This window comes from Melanostigma gelatinosum, assembly GCF_949748355.1.
Source record: "Melanostigma gelatinosum genome assembly, chromosome: 20".
Taxonomy (NCBI): Eukaryota; Metazoa; Chordata; class Actinopteri; order Perciformes; family Zoarcidae; genus Melanostigma; species Melanostigma gelatinosum.
This window is the reverse complement of record NC_136653.1, coordinates 17,431,613-17,446,263: the sequence shown is the minus strand read 5'-3', so window position 1 is coordinate 17,446,263 and position 14,651 is coordinate 17,431,613. Positions and strand designations below refer to the sequence as shown.

General features: G+C 41.4%; 1 protein-coding gene across 1 annotated transcript in view; it reads left to right on the top strand.

Annotated features, from left to right (window-relative positions):
- Positions 1-14,651, top strand: part of LOC306793848 (cadherin-7) — a gene marked incomplete at both ends in the record, with an annotated part of 71,246 nt that overhangs the window by 26,751 nt on the left and 29,844 nt on the right. Inside the window, 2 exons of the mRNA XM_079291640.1 lie at positions 1,599-1,893; positions 9,773-9,892. Coding sequence (XP_079147766.1) covers positions 1,599-1,893; positions 9,773-9,892 — 415 coding nt within the window. The remainder of the gene's footprint in view (positions 1-1,598; positions 1,894-9,772; positions 9,893-14,651) is intronic.

The following is a 14,651-nucleotide window of genomic DNA, read 5'->3' as shown; positions in this document are numbered from 1 at the left end:
TAAAGACATATATACACACTCTGCTAAATGCTGACAGTTGAAAATGCACCATCTGTCCATCTTTACACAGCAACAATGGCCTCCCTCTAAGCGATATGGCAGCTCCTGTGATGGCTTTGATGTTGAGACATTGAAGGGGTCGGTGGGTATCACACAGCTCCGACTTCAAACAGGATGTTCCAGGGTTGGTTACTTGTCATGGTGATTTCAATGCTCCAACAGCTCCAAGTGTTCTTTCTTCGGAGTTGCTCAAGGATTATTTTTGTTGCGGTCGTACTTTGAGGAGGGGTCATAAAGTCATCTTGAAACTCACGACTTGTTCTTCTGAGATTAAAAACGCTGCCATAAGAAGACGGTTGTTGTCAGCGCACGAGTTCAACGATGCAAATGTAGCTTGTCTGACTTCTTTGTAGACCTGTATGTCTGTTTGTCAAACATTAAAACAACTCCAATTCATAGTTTAGAAGAAACACAGCTCAGGTTTCGCAGTGTAAGCCGACATGCTTTGAGCTGGAAAGATTTGATTTGAAGATTTGCATTCGACTGTTATTTGTTTTGCCGATCATTTCAGACAAGGGTGTTTAATGTGGCCGTTAAAAAGGACTGAACTGACAGTGTGGCCTCAGCTCTTGCTTTTGATTATCAGGGGGTAAAAACCTGTAGAATCGTTTTTTGCTCTTGATGGAAACAAGAGGGAACTGTCGAAAATATTTCAACTTTAACAATCAGATGTTATGTCAAAAAGGAACGTCATTTGAGCAATTGCACAAGAGAACATTTGGGTCTACCAAACCATCTGTGCGCCTTTCATTCCAAAGGGCTGAAAATGAATGAAAGGAAGCACAACATGGACCACTGAGGCTTCAGTCACTGCTGCGTAAAAGGCTTTTTGAATCTGTGGGCGAAAAGGAAGTGTCGACATCAGTGTGATTTAAGTAAATATGCCAAAGACGGGGTCAATGTAGGGTCTCTTCAGGCAGAAGTGTTTTTGCAAGAAACACTTCCAAGTGCACCTTTTGTTAAAGCTTTACGTTAAATCTTTGGCAAAATGTTTTTGACGTGTTTTCCCGAAGAAACATTTCATCTAGAAGTTCCAAATTACAGGTTTCTGGACACAAAGATTGAGATCCATTTGGTGAATCGTCATTTGTTATTTCTGGAGGTTTCATTGTAAAATTGCTGGTTTGATCATCTGTAATGACCATTACATTTGTAACAGTCCCAGTGGCATTGCAGTAAGTGGCACCATTTTCATTTTATTCCATTATTTTGTAGCGAAATGAATTCATGCATGAATGCGGCATGCTTTGATCTGATTCAGCTGTTTGTCCAATAAACATGTGTATTTGCTTGTATTGTGTGTGTGTGTGTGTGTGTGCTTGCTGTACATATCAGCAGTGAAGCTCACATGGTGTCAGTGGATATTTTAAACAAGATTTACATATTTTAGTAAAACTTAATATGAGATATTTATACATTGCCTTCAATAAAATTCGCGATATGCAATGTTCTAAAATACATTCAAGTTCAAATTCAATTTTTTCTCCAGTAGATTCCTTATATGGTCGCATTCATCTGATGTTCTTTTGTCCCTTCAGCTACACTCAGATGTGGACAAAGGGGACTTCAAGGTGAAGTATGTGTTAACTGGGGAAGGCTCCAGCTCCATCTTCACCATTGATGAGAACACAGGGGACATCCACGCCACCAAGCGCCTCGATCGGGAGGCACAGGCCTACTACACCCTCCAAGCTCAAGCTGTGGACCGAATCACCAATATACCCGTGGAGCCCAGGTCTGAATTCGTGGTCAAGGTCCAGGACATCAACGATAACGAGCCAAAGTTTCTGGATGGACCGTACTTGGCAGGAGTACCCGAGATGTCACCCTTAGGTAAGCCTTCGATATAATCCCATATAGTTCCCTCTTGTCCCCTTCTCCATTCATTGACTTCCTCTCACGTTCTCTTTGACTCGCCCTCGCTCCGACGTCTGCATTTGATCATTTTCCACCTCGCTGAATTTGTCTTCATCTCTCTCAGTCTTTAGGTCATGGGGGGAATCGGCAAGTTTGCAATATTAATTTGAATCCAGCGTGTTCGCTTTGTAACACTCAATATGCACTCATCACATTGGGCCAAATTTAAACTGCATGAGCATGTTCTCGTGCATGAATTGAGCTCGACATCAATGGAGGTCCAGGTTCAACAACTTGGATTTTGTCATCCAGAGCATGCAGGTGTATTGTCTTCTTTGTTCTTTTCACTGATTCTGTATGCTGATAAATAAGCACATGGTAGTACTTTCCACCTCTTGAGGTCTTTGAGCTTTTCAAAACCTTCAGTTGAGTTTTTGTGTTGTTGTACAAACATCCTACTGTTTGTACAAAGGTAATTCATTCATGTGGCACATTTAGAAATTCAAAGAGCTCCACAAAAGATATTGAAAGTAAAATAATAGAAGGAAAAATGCAAATTAGAATTCAGTATTTGAAGCTGGCAAAATCGAATTACAAGCAATGATGAAGAGATTCCTTTTGGAGAGCAGCGGCTGAAAGCAGCTCCATGATTTCTGTTATGTATAAACAAAAAGCAGTGGGCTAGGTCTTTAAATATTTAACAATATTATTTATCAGTTCCATTTGATTTATTGAATTGATTTAGACAAAATATGTAATAAGCAACACTTTTTTTTATCTACCTTCTATTCAGCATCGTTCCGATTCACCCTTCCCTAAGCCCCGCCCCCCGCGGCTACTCCATCAAACTGTCCAATTTCAGACAGAAGGGTCTACAATATGCACCTGAAGGACATATCCAGGATGTCAAACTGATTGAGCAGTGAAAACAGGTTAAAGAGATAAAGACTGAAGCTGAAGCGTAGAGATCACAGTGTAGAGTGAACCGCCACATTACCTGGCAATCAAGACAGACAACAATGAAATGAAGCAGCAAGACTGTTCCTGTAATGGGTAGGTCTTCATCCACTGATGCTGTCATTACAAAGGAAAATAAGTCAAATGATCACCAAAGTCAAAACAAATGAACCTCAAAGTTATTATAATTTATCCGACCTTGAATGCCGGAACATTTCATCGTAATCTATCCAATATTTGTGACCATATTTCAGTCAGGATCAAAGTGTTGCACCGACCACAATTGCCACTTACAGAGCAACTCTGCTAGCACAGTTAAAAACATCATACAGCTGTAGCTGTCCAATGTCATTTATCATTGGCATTTATCACAGCAGACATTTTTCTTTTATCTGTCTGTTTTAAATGCAGTCCTGGAGGAAGCCATCGTATCAGACGCTGCCTTTAACGTACTGCTACTTGCTGCATGGTCAAGATTTCCTCTCAGGTTTAGAACGGGGTCACGCTCCAGCTCCAAATGCTGGTAAATGCAAATGAGCCACAACAACATCCTGAGGCTTTTCAGCTTAGCAGGTGTGTACGAAACAGAGAGAGTGACCTCCATAGTGTATGCGCTCTTTATCGTGAACTCAACATAGCACCTATCATATTAGTTCAACAAAGGTTGTTTGCTGTATTTTTAAAGGTTTGTTGTGTCTTTCTTATGAATTTCTCAGGTTACCAATACATGCTAGTTAAACTCTACCTTTTGGTCAAGAAGTAATGTTTGGTGCTGAGCATAAAATGCTGCCAAAACGCTATTTTGTGGTTTCTTTAAGTAAGCCTTATGTACCTAAATTTACATATTTATCGCCTCACATATGCCAGCACAGACCTCCAGGCTTAGGAATGCTGATGAGTGACGCATGTGACTCGAGCAAAACTTTAAGGTCTGAATCACGCTTGAAGGCCATGGGCATGTTTTCCACAAATTGGGCTCAGAGTTCATACTGCCCGCTACTCACAGGGCTCTGCTGAAAAACGTCTCTGAATAACGTCTGAGACGGAAAAATACATTTCTATCCGGCCATTAGACACAGCAGCACAGGCATCCTTAACTTCCTCCAGCTCCTCCCAAGGGTTCTCAAGGCGCTCCCAGGCATGCTGCGAGCTGTGGGCCAATCACAAGTGAGCTATGAGTGGTGGGATGGAGGCAGGATTGAACTTGGGAGTCAATTGACAGAAAAAAGGTTGAAATTTGTAAATATACAAACACAATTTTAAACATTTAGGTGAATAATACATGATATTTATTTTTCTTTTGAGGTGTTTTTTTTGTTTATTGTTAATTGTAGACATTTATTAAATACAATTAAAACAATACAACTTTGTTCAAATATGTGAGATAAGGCACAACAGGCAGCGAGTGTGTGAGAATGTCTAAGACTGTCCACCTTTGGACTACATGGTCAGTCACTTTGTTATACCATCAACATATTCTGGTACCGGTCTCTGGGCAGAACTCTGCGACGTCGCCACATCGTCTTTGGTTCCATCAAGAACTTCTAAAAATGTATCGACGATCATAACGCTGACTGTAATTTAAAAGGAGAGAATGAACGTGCGTTAGTGGGCCTGTGGAAACTGGGGCAACACGGAGAGTGATGTTTGCATCTTAATGCGTTTCTTTGAATAAATAAAGAGTTTATTTGAGCTAAACCGGGTGTTCAACTGCTTTTTAAACTTGCAATGATGATTCATTTGATTTTCTTAGCACACCTCGGGCAACACTAACAAGCTCTGAAAACAACACTGACAAACCTTTTAAGTTTATGTCAGAAGTTTTAGCAACATTAGCTTTTCACTTTGAGTTGTATTTCTGTACACCTGACAAATGTTTGTCCAATATTCACTCTCTTTAGCTGCTAAATGCTCCACTGATATTCACCAGCTAGTCGCTAACCGTGTCTGTCTGCGGGGTGCTGCTGAGTGTACAGTAGGTTTTTTAGATGCTATTTTTTATGTTTACCAGCATGGTAAATTAAAGCACACTGCACTTCTTCTGCCCACCAATAAACTCAAAGAACTAAAAAGGTCATTCTGCATATCGGCGTGACGGGGGGGTACAGAGCTCCGGCTTAAGGAACCAGAGGATTAGAGTACAAGGGCTCGGAGTCTCGTGTCCAACCCGAGATAAGACAGCGCCTCGGTACATCAACCACAGAGGAGGACCGAGACGCAGGGTCACCCTCGCCACTTTGTTTACTCTGCCAGCTCCTGTGAAGGTCTTCATCGCAAGTTGAGCGACCAATGCGTCGCCTACCTTTTGTAAATATCTGCTCACATGGCAATCATCAACGCAGCAAAGAGCATGCACCTCCTGTCCTCAATAATTCCTTTATAGATGTCTTTAAATCATTAATGGGCACCGCTGATGAATGACTTCAATTTAGAGGAAATCATGAATTTAATTAATTAAAGTAATTAGAGGCAGCGCTCGTCCATACACACGGAGACCTTTTGGCCCGGGGATCTCCGAAGGCTTTTGTCTTAATCACGGGCGGGGGGGGTGTCAAATAAAAGACAAGAGGGCTTGAGGACAGTTGGAGGTGTGACAGTCTTCCCCTATACTGCAAAGCGAAGGGGCCATAGGAGCAGTTTGAGGGCTCATTACAGGCATAGAGGATGTAATGTCAACCCAAGGCCACGCAGCTCTTGCATTATACTCGCCAGTCCTCCATCCAGCTGTCAGATCAAAGATGGGACAGTCGTTTTTATAATGCTGGTGAAAAAGGGCTTCCGGTTGAGGGAGAGTTGACCCAAATTGTTAACTTTTTGCATTGTGTGATCCTAATGTACACTGAGTGGCGGCTTTATTAGGTACACCTGCAGTCCAATACAACTTCTATTTTTACATCGTGTTTATTTCTGAGATCCGAGTCAAATGTGGTTCAAGTTCATTTGCTGTATTGAACCTAATTACAAATGTAGGGGCCTGGTACCCTTTATCCTACTTTATACTTCTACTGGACCCCATCTCAGAGGTAAATGTTGTACTTTTTTTCTCCACTACATTTGCGTCTCAGCTTTAGTTACGTATCCAAACCCTTCCTGTCCTGTGAAAACCATGCCAGGGAACATTTTATTGCACAATTACAACTTTTACTTTTCATATGTTTCGTGTATTTCGCGGACAATACTCTAGGTTTAGAATGCAGGACTTGTACTTGTAGTGGAGTATTTTCACAGAGCAGTATTGATACGTTTACTACAATACAGGATCTGACTACTTCTTCCACCTCAGGGTGTACTTGGCCGCATTATATTGAAGGTTGTTTCAATTTTTCTTTTATTTTACTTTTGCCATTGAATTGAACATTATAGGCGTCATAAAAGTGGACTTTATGGCAGAGCAGTTGTATTTGATTGCATTCGATTGTACACGTGTACCTGATAAATGTTGTTGCAAATATAAGCGAACTGAACTCTGAACCCTGTTGATCTGAAGCAGACGTGAATGTGCACAAATACAATCAACTTAATCAACGGTGGCATCTTTGAATACTCATGAAGGCATCGCAGGATTAATTGGCATGAACGGAATCTTTTAATATTCATAAAATAGATTATTTATTTGTTGCTCTCCTTCATTGACATGCTTGTATTTGTAAATGCAGAAGATTGCCCCTCATTTGACGACGCGTGCCATTTACATTCTGCACTCAGAAATGCATATTGACAGTTGGACGCGGCTTGTTTATGTAAGAGGCTGAAGAATACCTGTCTCCCATTCACGTTTGAGCCACGTTTATTTTCATCACTGGCAGATGACAGTTGCTCACTCAAGATGCGGAATTGATTAGGAAACCTGCTTTTTGTGCACAGCTGCAGGGGAATAAAAAAAAAACCAAATGTGGAGATCAGCTCCATCACGTCAGTGAAGACGGACAGACATCGAAGGGACATGGACGGGGCAAACTGAGTAGCAGATGACAGCCTCGAGGAGCAGAAAGAATCTATTCAAATTTCAAAATGTTTTGTTTTTTACAACCAGCTCACTCGGATGGGATTTCCTGTCATTCTGGCAATATGTTTGAATACGATGTTTGTTGGACAACCATGTAGGAAGAGCCTTTAAAAGCTCCATACGAGTCCGTATTGAATGCTAATTTACAGCCTCGTCTGCAGGGCACTCTGTCAACCCGTAATAGAGCTTTTTTCCCATCGCCCGAGCTCTCTGTCATAGAGCCATCCTTTGACCCTGGTGTTTTAAACTACCTGTAATATAAGCTGTCATGACTAAGAGGTGATGATATAATCGAGGTGTCCTTCTACAACCGGCCTGGTGATAACTTCTCCAGCTTCTCTCCAAGCTGTGTTCTATTACATTGTTCAGGCCAGAGCCTGTTAATTGTGCTTCATGGCCAGAATGGAGGACTTTAATCTTCAATTTCCATGATCACTTTCATTCTGTAAAAACAACATCTCATGTTAGAAAGTGAGGTTTTTATTAGGATGTTTTCGTCAAAGTAAAATATCACCAACTTGCCAGACAGCACTTTCTGTCCGATGCGACAATATTATAGCTCGTATATGTGCAGCTACCCATTAAAGTGAAATATTCCAGCAGCTATTCATGTGTCACACTGGGAAAGGCACGTTTTGTTTTTTTCTTTTTCATTTTCAAGGTTATTTCATCAATGGCTTTTGTTGATGATTTCACCGCCGCAAAGTGTTCGGTAGGCGTCAGCTTTAAGGCCATCGCTGACGTACAGTCTAACACCAAACAATAGCTCTGAACCACAATAATATATTGTCATTAAAAATCTGTAGCGGTTATGGTACGTAACACCGACCTATTGAAATTGATTGGCAATGATTGGGCGCCTGATTATGTTTTCCCAGCGTAATCTTCAAACGCTTCTCCGCCTTCACCTTCCAAGCCCACGGCTGTCAGCTCAAGTCACGTCAACCGCGTTCAGCCGCTTATGTTTAAAAAGAAAAATGCATAAGGAGTCATGTCTGATGTCTTCTCTGCCTCGGAGGAAGCGTGGGAGAGGACAACACTGTACTGCACGCAGAAACAGTTGTCAGTTGTCAGCAGAGTTCACAGTCGAGTTTGAAAACAAATTTCCTTCCTTGTGAACTGGGAGGAAGTTTGGGGAATCGGGGCTCTAAAGGGCACTAAACCAAAATCAGACTTTATATCTCGGGTTTTATAACTTTATCAGCAGTGCTCCACTGTATAATGTCAGTTTTTATATTTTGCTGAGGCTTATGGGATATAACTGTACAGCAATGATTTCTTTACAGAGTGCAAATGTTGTATTTTCTTTCAGACGATCTCTTTCGGTGGCAGTCAAACCGACCGGCGTTAACTGGGGCTTGAGGCAGTGGATGGTGTTGTGTTAGCAGTATAGCTAACTGATGTGTGAATTATATAATACTGATTAACGCATGAATTGGTACTTATTAGTTGCACTGATTAATTAATTGGCTTCTTTATCTGACAGCCAAAATCACCCATTGAAAGCCTCTTAAGTGGCTGGCCTTTGTATGTGTGAATTACAGGCGACTCATACCTTATACTGTACTGAGTTTGTCAATTTATGGCTTTTTAAATGAAGAGGTTTTTAATGGGCTTGGTTTTCACCTTTTTAGATGAATGCAGAAATGACAGGATCTGTGCGCTCCATACCTAATACCTTTATCCATGTTTTCATGGGTGGATTAAGTGTTCATTTCTGGTAATAGAAGGGATTATCTCTTATACCGTATGGATTCCAGGCTCAGTATGTCCTTTTTTGCATCGATAACTTGCATTGTTTTGGTTGAATTAAATTCCCCCCCTTTCCCCCTTTTCATTTCACGAAGAGCTGTATCCATCCATCTAATCCAGGAGATCTTCCCTGCACTGTGTACTAGCACCAGAATTTCACAGAGCATCCTAAACAAACGACACTGAAGATGTGTGTGCAGCAGAACTGCTGTCCCTGGCTCTCGCTTACAGATTTTATTTTGTTTACCTAGTTACATTCTCCTCTCTGCAGATGAACGTCTTCTCCAGAAGCAGTTTGCGGATCCTGAAATCAGTGACTGAATGGGCTACCATCTGTGCATGCATGCTTGCAATGATTTTTACTGGGAAATTATACAGTGAGTGGAAAGCAAAAAGGGGGAAAAAAGAAAGGAAAAAACGTTTTCCCCAACTGTGCCAAGTTCTAAAACTTTGTGTGATAAAATCTTTTTATTGAGCCCTTATTCGTGAAACACAAAGACACACTGTCGTCCTATGACATCGTTGGAGGACAAGTTCAAACCCTTTGACTCAGTGTGATGTGAGATGCATAATACTTTTCTGGGTGGGGGTAAAGTGCCAGTTTAACAGAGCTCAGAACCCTTTTGGCTGCTGAATTTGAATCAACAGATTGAAGTTACCGGAAAAGCTGCTGCTGACTGATCTGCGGCAGGGAAATGGAAACAATGGCAGTGAAATGGTCTCCAAAGGCTCGGAGTTACACTTTAATCCCGCTGCAGCATCCCTGCAAATGATTGCGAAAAAAAACACAAAAGTGTTATTTGTTTCGCAGCGTTGGAGGCCGAGAGCCGGTACGCAGCTCATGTCAGAGCCTTCGGTGGTGAAGGAGTGCTTTAAGCTCCGGCATTTGTATGAAAATGAAACTCCAAACAAAACTAAAGTGAACAACAAAAGAATGCGTGTTATGACTAATGACAAATGAGATTATTTACCGCCTCAGAAGTTTCATTTTCATTGCTTTCTCCCTTTTTGTCCTCCCTCTCTTTCAAGTAGAATTGGTCACACGCTCTGATGATGCGATGACTGTTTCCACATTTAGCTCTGTTTGACTTGGCTTCTGGATGCTGTCTTGGAAATTAATGAAGGGTTGTCTCCCCATAGGAACCATGGTAGTGCAAGTGGCAGCCACAGATGCGGATGACCCAACATATGGGAACAGTGCCAGGGTGGTTTACAGCATCATCCACGGACAGCCGTACTTCTCAGTGGAGCCCAAGACAGGTAGGAACAACGCTTGTCACACAAAGTGGTGGTGATGTAATGCACAGGTGTGGCCACAGTCACTCATTTAATTGCCCCGAAAACGCATTTTCTCAATCAGCTGTTTGCTATGAGTGCTGAGGTCCTGCATTGATAGAATTATCAGATACAGTTTCAGTGTTTTTGCAGATTTGGTTTGGTTGATTTTACATATTGGTTGATTTTACACATTATATTTGATTTTACACATTATATTTGTGTTCATGAATCAAATGACAGTTGGGTGATGAAGAGGACAGTTGGTAGATTTAGGTAAATGCTTTATAGATAATGGATTAGGATGTTATTTTTGAAACAATGATTTATATTTTTTGCTTGTTTTGTCATCATTATTTAATGTTTAAAAACGTATATTTCCATGATTTAAAAATTATATTAAAAATGACATGTTTCAGAATATGTTTTATTATTTTCTTGGATTATAGTCTTTGATCGATTAATGTACGTATCTTTAATGTTGCAGGATTTTTTTACAGACTGCTTTGTAGCTCAACCTACAATAATATATATTATATTTGTGGATTATATTTTGTATTAATAATCTGAATCTGTATCTAGAACTAGTTTTAACAAAATGATACAATGAGTACATCTACGAACTGCATCGATGCGGACAATGAAAACACTGTTAATACTTTCATTTTGCAGTCAACAAGCACTGAGTTTTAAAGACGGCAGCATAACAAGCAAATCAGCAATCGGAAAACAGTGGAACACTAAACCCTGCGAAAGAAGGGCTGAAATAAACTGCAAGATAAGATGTGAGGCAGTTTGTTGACTTGTGGGGCGTTTCATCCTGAGAAGTGCAGCTACATCGCTACATCTCCATAGCTGGCTCATTAGCCACTGCCCCGCCGAGGCTTTGGCTACTTCATGCAAAGCACTCTTGCAAAGAAAACAGAAAAATATGGGCCATCCCATGAGGCTTCATCCTCCGCTTCGGGAGCAACACACATGCACGCGGCAGGATTCTTTTATGAATGTAGTTCATGAACTGGTGAGAGCCACTGCAATGCAGGGATTAATGTCGGTTATTTTTCCACACAGAAATATGAGGGAAGGCTCGACAACAAATACTCCGCGGTGACCCGTGAGGTGCACTGTAAACATTCAATGAGCCTAACCACCGGAAGAAAATAAAGCCTTCGAGAAAAATGATGATATCACAAGAAAGGAAATGACTTCAAACTGTGTCGGTATAATGGATGTGGTGTCTGAGGAGGAAAAGATGTTGTGAGCGTCAAGATTTCAGCACACTTAGCTGCGAAGTCACAGAATTTCTGTTGTTTTTCACTTTCTGGAGACGTTCGACTAATGAAGCCTCCCGCTGAAGCTTTCATTCGGAAACATTTCTGTGTTTCCGTGTTTTGGGGGCAAACATTTACATGTTTTACTCCCCTCTAAATGAAAAAAGTTCCTCGTGGATACTCTTTAAGCTCCCACGGTTCCACTGGGACTTCTCTAAAGGATGTGAATCTTTGATTTTAAGTGATTCTTCGTGGCTGCTTGAAGCTAACACTTCTGTGGGCTAATTAATGTGATAGAAATGCTGTGATCACCTTCATTAAGATGGGTTTGGTTTGGAACATGTGACTTATTTGTGCTTTAATGTTTTTCTGAGTTCCTTAACTAATTGTGCTGGTGATCAAGCAGCTGAACATCCATAGATGGACCTTTGTTATCAGTGAAGAAAGTTGGTGGTTATTAGACCATTTAAGGACAGATGGCTATCTAGACTATCCTACACTTTACTTTGTAGAGAAGTTTGTAAGATCTTAAATCTTTACTGATACGTTGCTGGCAACATGTTGCTGAAGCAGCCCGACCCCACAAATTCAGCGTATTTGTCCCAATGAACAGATTTGGTCTCTACCATTTCCTGAAGGAAATATCTTGATCTTTAGCGGCTACAGGCAGAAAATACAGGCAGAGGGCAGATCCAGACACCTCCTCCCACTTCTAGTGGGTCATGAGTGAAGATTGAAAAGGATTCTTTACATTCTTTAACATACCCTTTTATTGATAGAAAACTTTTTCGTATCCACTTTCAAGAACTGAAACCAAATGTTCTGAAAGAGAATCCTCGGAGGATGTCTTATTAACACTGGGCCATTCAATTTCCCCTGATAAGATGCCACATATCCCCAGTATTGGCCCAAATGTAATGCTAACGCTGGGCATAGACATCTTCTTCCGGCCGTGGAAACTACTTCAACAGTTTACAATACAAATAGGTCGAATTGTCAGCTTCCTGCTGCAGAGGCTACACAGGCCAATGAGGTCTGATTCGTGGCTCCAAGGTGTTTTGAGCAAGACAGTGAACCCCAACTTGCTACCAATGTGTGGAAAGAACTGCTGTCTTCTAAGTGTGTTTTTTTTTTATAGGTTCAAGACTGCAAAGTTGCTTTAAGCGTAAAACTTGAAGCTCACAGATAAATCCCAGTTTGGTACTCTTTCTGTAGGACCATGGCTGGTTTATTAACCTGTCAAACCAGAGGCACACACACACACACACACACCTAAATGTGCACCCAGACACAGCCCTTGGGTCCCCGCCAGCGCCTCGCTTTCTGCCGCCCATCTCTCCCTGACCACGGCTGATTATACTTGGCTCTCCTTGCCTCCTCTTAGAAGACTCACGGTTACGAGACGCACTGTTTGGTGTCAGAACTGAACAGCACGGACGGCTGTCAGCAAGGTACGACTCCGTGTGGGACTAGATGCCGGGGAAGCATGTCGACATGTTGTTGGACAAGATTAACTTCAACGCCACCCGAGTGTAAAAACACGGCTCATGGAACAGTGACTTGTGCGACAAGGGGGAAATCCTGCAGGCTTTTATCGCAGCATTGTGACTGTCTCCAGGTCTCTGTTGGTTTGTGGAAGTTATTTTGATAGATTTCTTTTGAGATCCTTTCCCCCTATATTGCTCCCTGGAAAAAGTACGAGACACATCTGTAATTATTATTGATGTATTAGGAAGTGTTCGCATGGTTAGCTTTGTCCTCGTCTTAATTTAGTTACCTTTACAGGAAGAACTTCCTTGGGGAAATATTTTACGCTGTTAAAAAACGCTGTGCTGTTTTCCTCTTAAAAACATCCTGTTGTGTCATCAACTTTTAACTCCGTAGCCCCTTTTACAAACTTTCCAACTTTTGTATTTATTTGTCTCTTTGTGGGGGTTTTTATTTTACCTTTTCTGAAAAAGCACAGCACTTAAAAAGCACTTAAAAAAAAGTATCAAATATGATTTAATTATCCAAAAGCAACTCGTCTCACTTTCTGCTACTTCTTATTTTAAAATTAAATTGCAATGATCTCATGAGGAACTAAAAAAGGAGGCTCATTTATCAAGTTGTGTCCAAGCAGTAATTGTCTAAACCAGCGACTGCCAGAAACTTGACCACTTGCCTCTGGCTCTTCAGTGATCTTTAACAAAGTTTGCGAGAACACTTGAACCCATCGACGAGTCTCCAGTTAGACTTCATGACACCAATACCAATTAGAGCGAGAGCAGAGATTTATTTAAGTGATGCTCCAACAGCAAGTCTGGCCCATAAACTCTCCATTATACTCTCATATCATGTTTGTCTTAGAGCCATTCAGCTCAATGACCAGAGATCATTCATTCACAGCCTCTGTTGCTGAAGTGTTTTTCATTAAGCTAAGTGGGTTATTTTAATATTTGATATTTCAAATGATTATAACGGGTTATGATTGCTTACTGTAAGTGACCTGTATTCAGTAGAACTATGACCAGGCCCAAGTCAACCTGCAAATCTGTTCAAGCCCGACTCAAGCCCGGTTAAAAAAACCAGAATTTCCAACTGTGAAAAGGTTTATAGACGATATTAAAAAAAGTAAACTAAAAGGTTTCAATGTGTCTATTTGACAACCCCGCTCACACAAGTCGGAAACAATCCTAGACAGCCATCTTTGGAATCTGATCTACAAATGGTATGATACTATTCGCTACCGAGCCCCTTTGAAACCTGTTCTGACCTGTTAGAATATCCTGACAAAATAAGACTTAACCAGTAAATTATGACATCTATACTTTACTGTCTCCTATTGTCTACCTGGCAGTGTATAGATGACTCAAAATGAGCTGCACCTTCACCAGCTGCAACATTAAATTGATGAACACATTCATGCTTATTAGACTGCAGTAATGTTTTGACTCTGAAATGGATTGTTCGGCATAAAGAGTTCTTTTATTTTGGTAACTTCAGCTAAAAGGAACTGCCACAAGCTACCGGTGATACCTGAAGAAGGCAATGAAAACAACTCGGTGTATTGAATTGATATATTTTTTTCCTTGACATAGCCTCGCTCGAAAAGGCATTACAATCCCCACAGGTGTTCAATATAGTGTCTGCCTCCTGCATTGGCTGTGAAAGGGACCACATTGTTGGTGTTAACTGTCAGTTTTTAACATATTGTCAATACCAGGTATCTTACAGAATACTCTCTGGGGGTGAGACACCATCTTTCTCGACTGCAGAGCAGGATTGAGTGTTGTGGGATGAGCGTTCTTCTGTCTTTGCGAGTTACTAATTAGTCCCATTTGCGGCACACGCCTGGGCCACAGCAGAGGGTGACTTTGACAAAGTGCCTGGGCTGGAATACACTCTGAGCTCCCACACTGCTGCACTAGCGATTAAGTGGCAGAGGGCTCATCGTCAGGGAGGGGGATGGTGCGCGGGACCCGGTCTTCGGT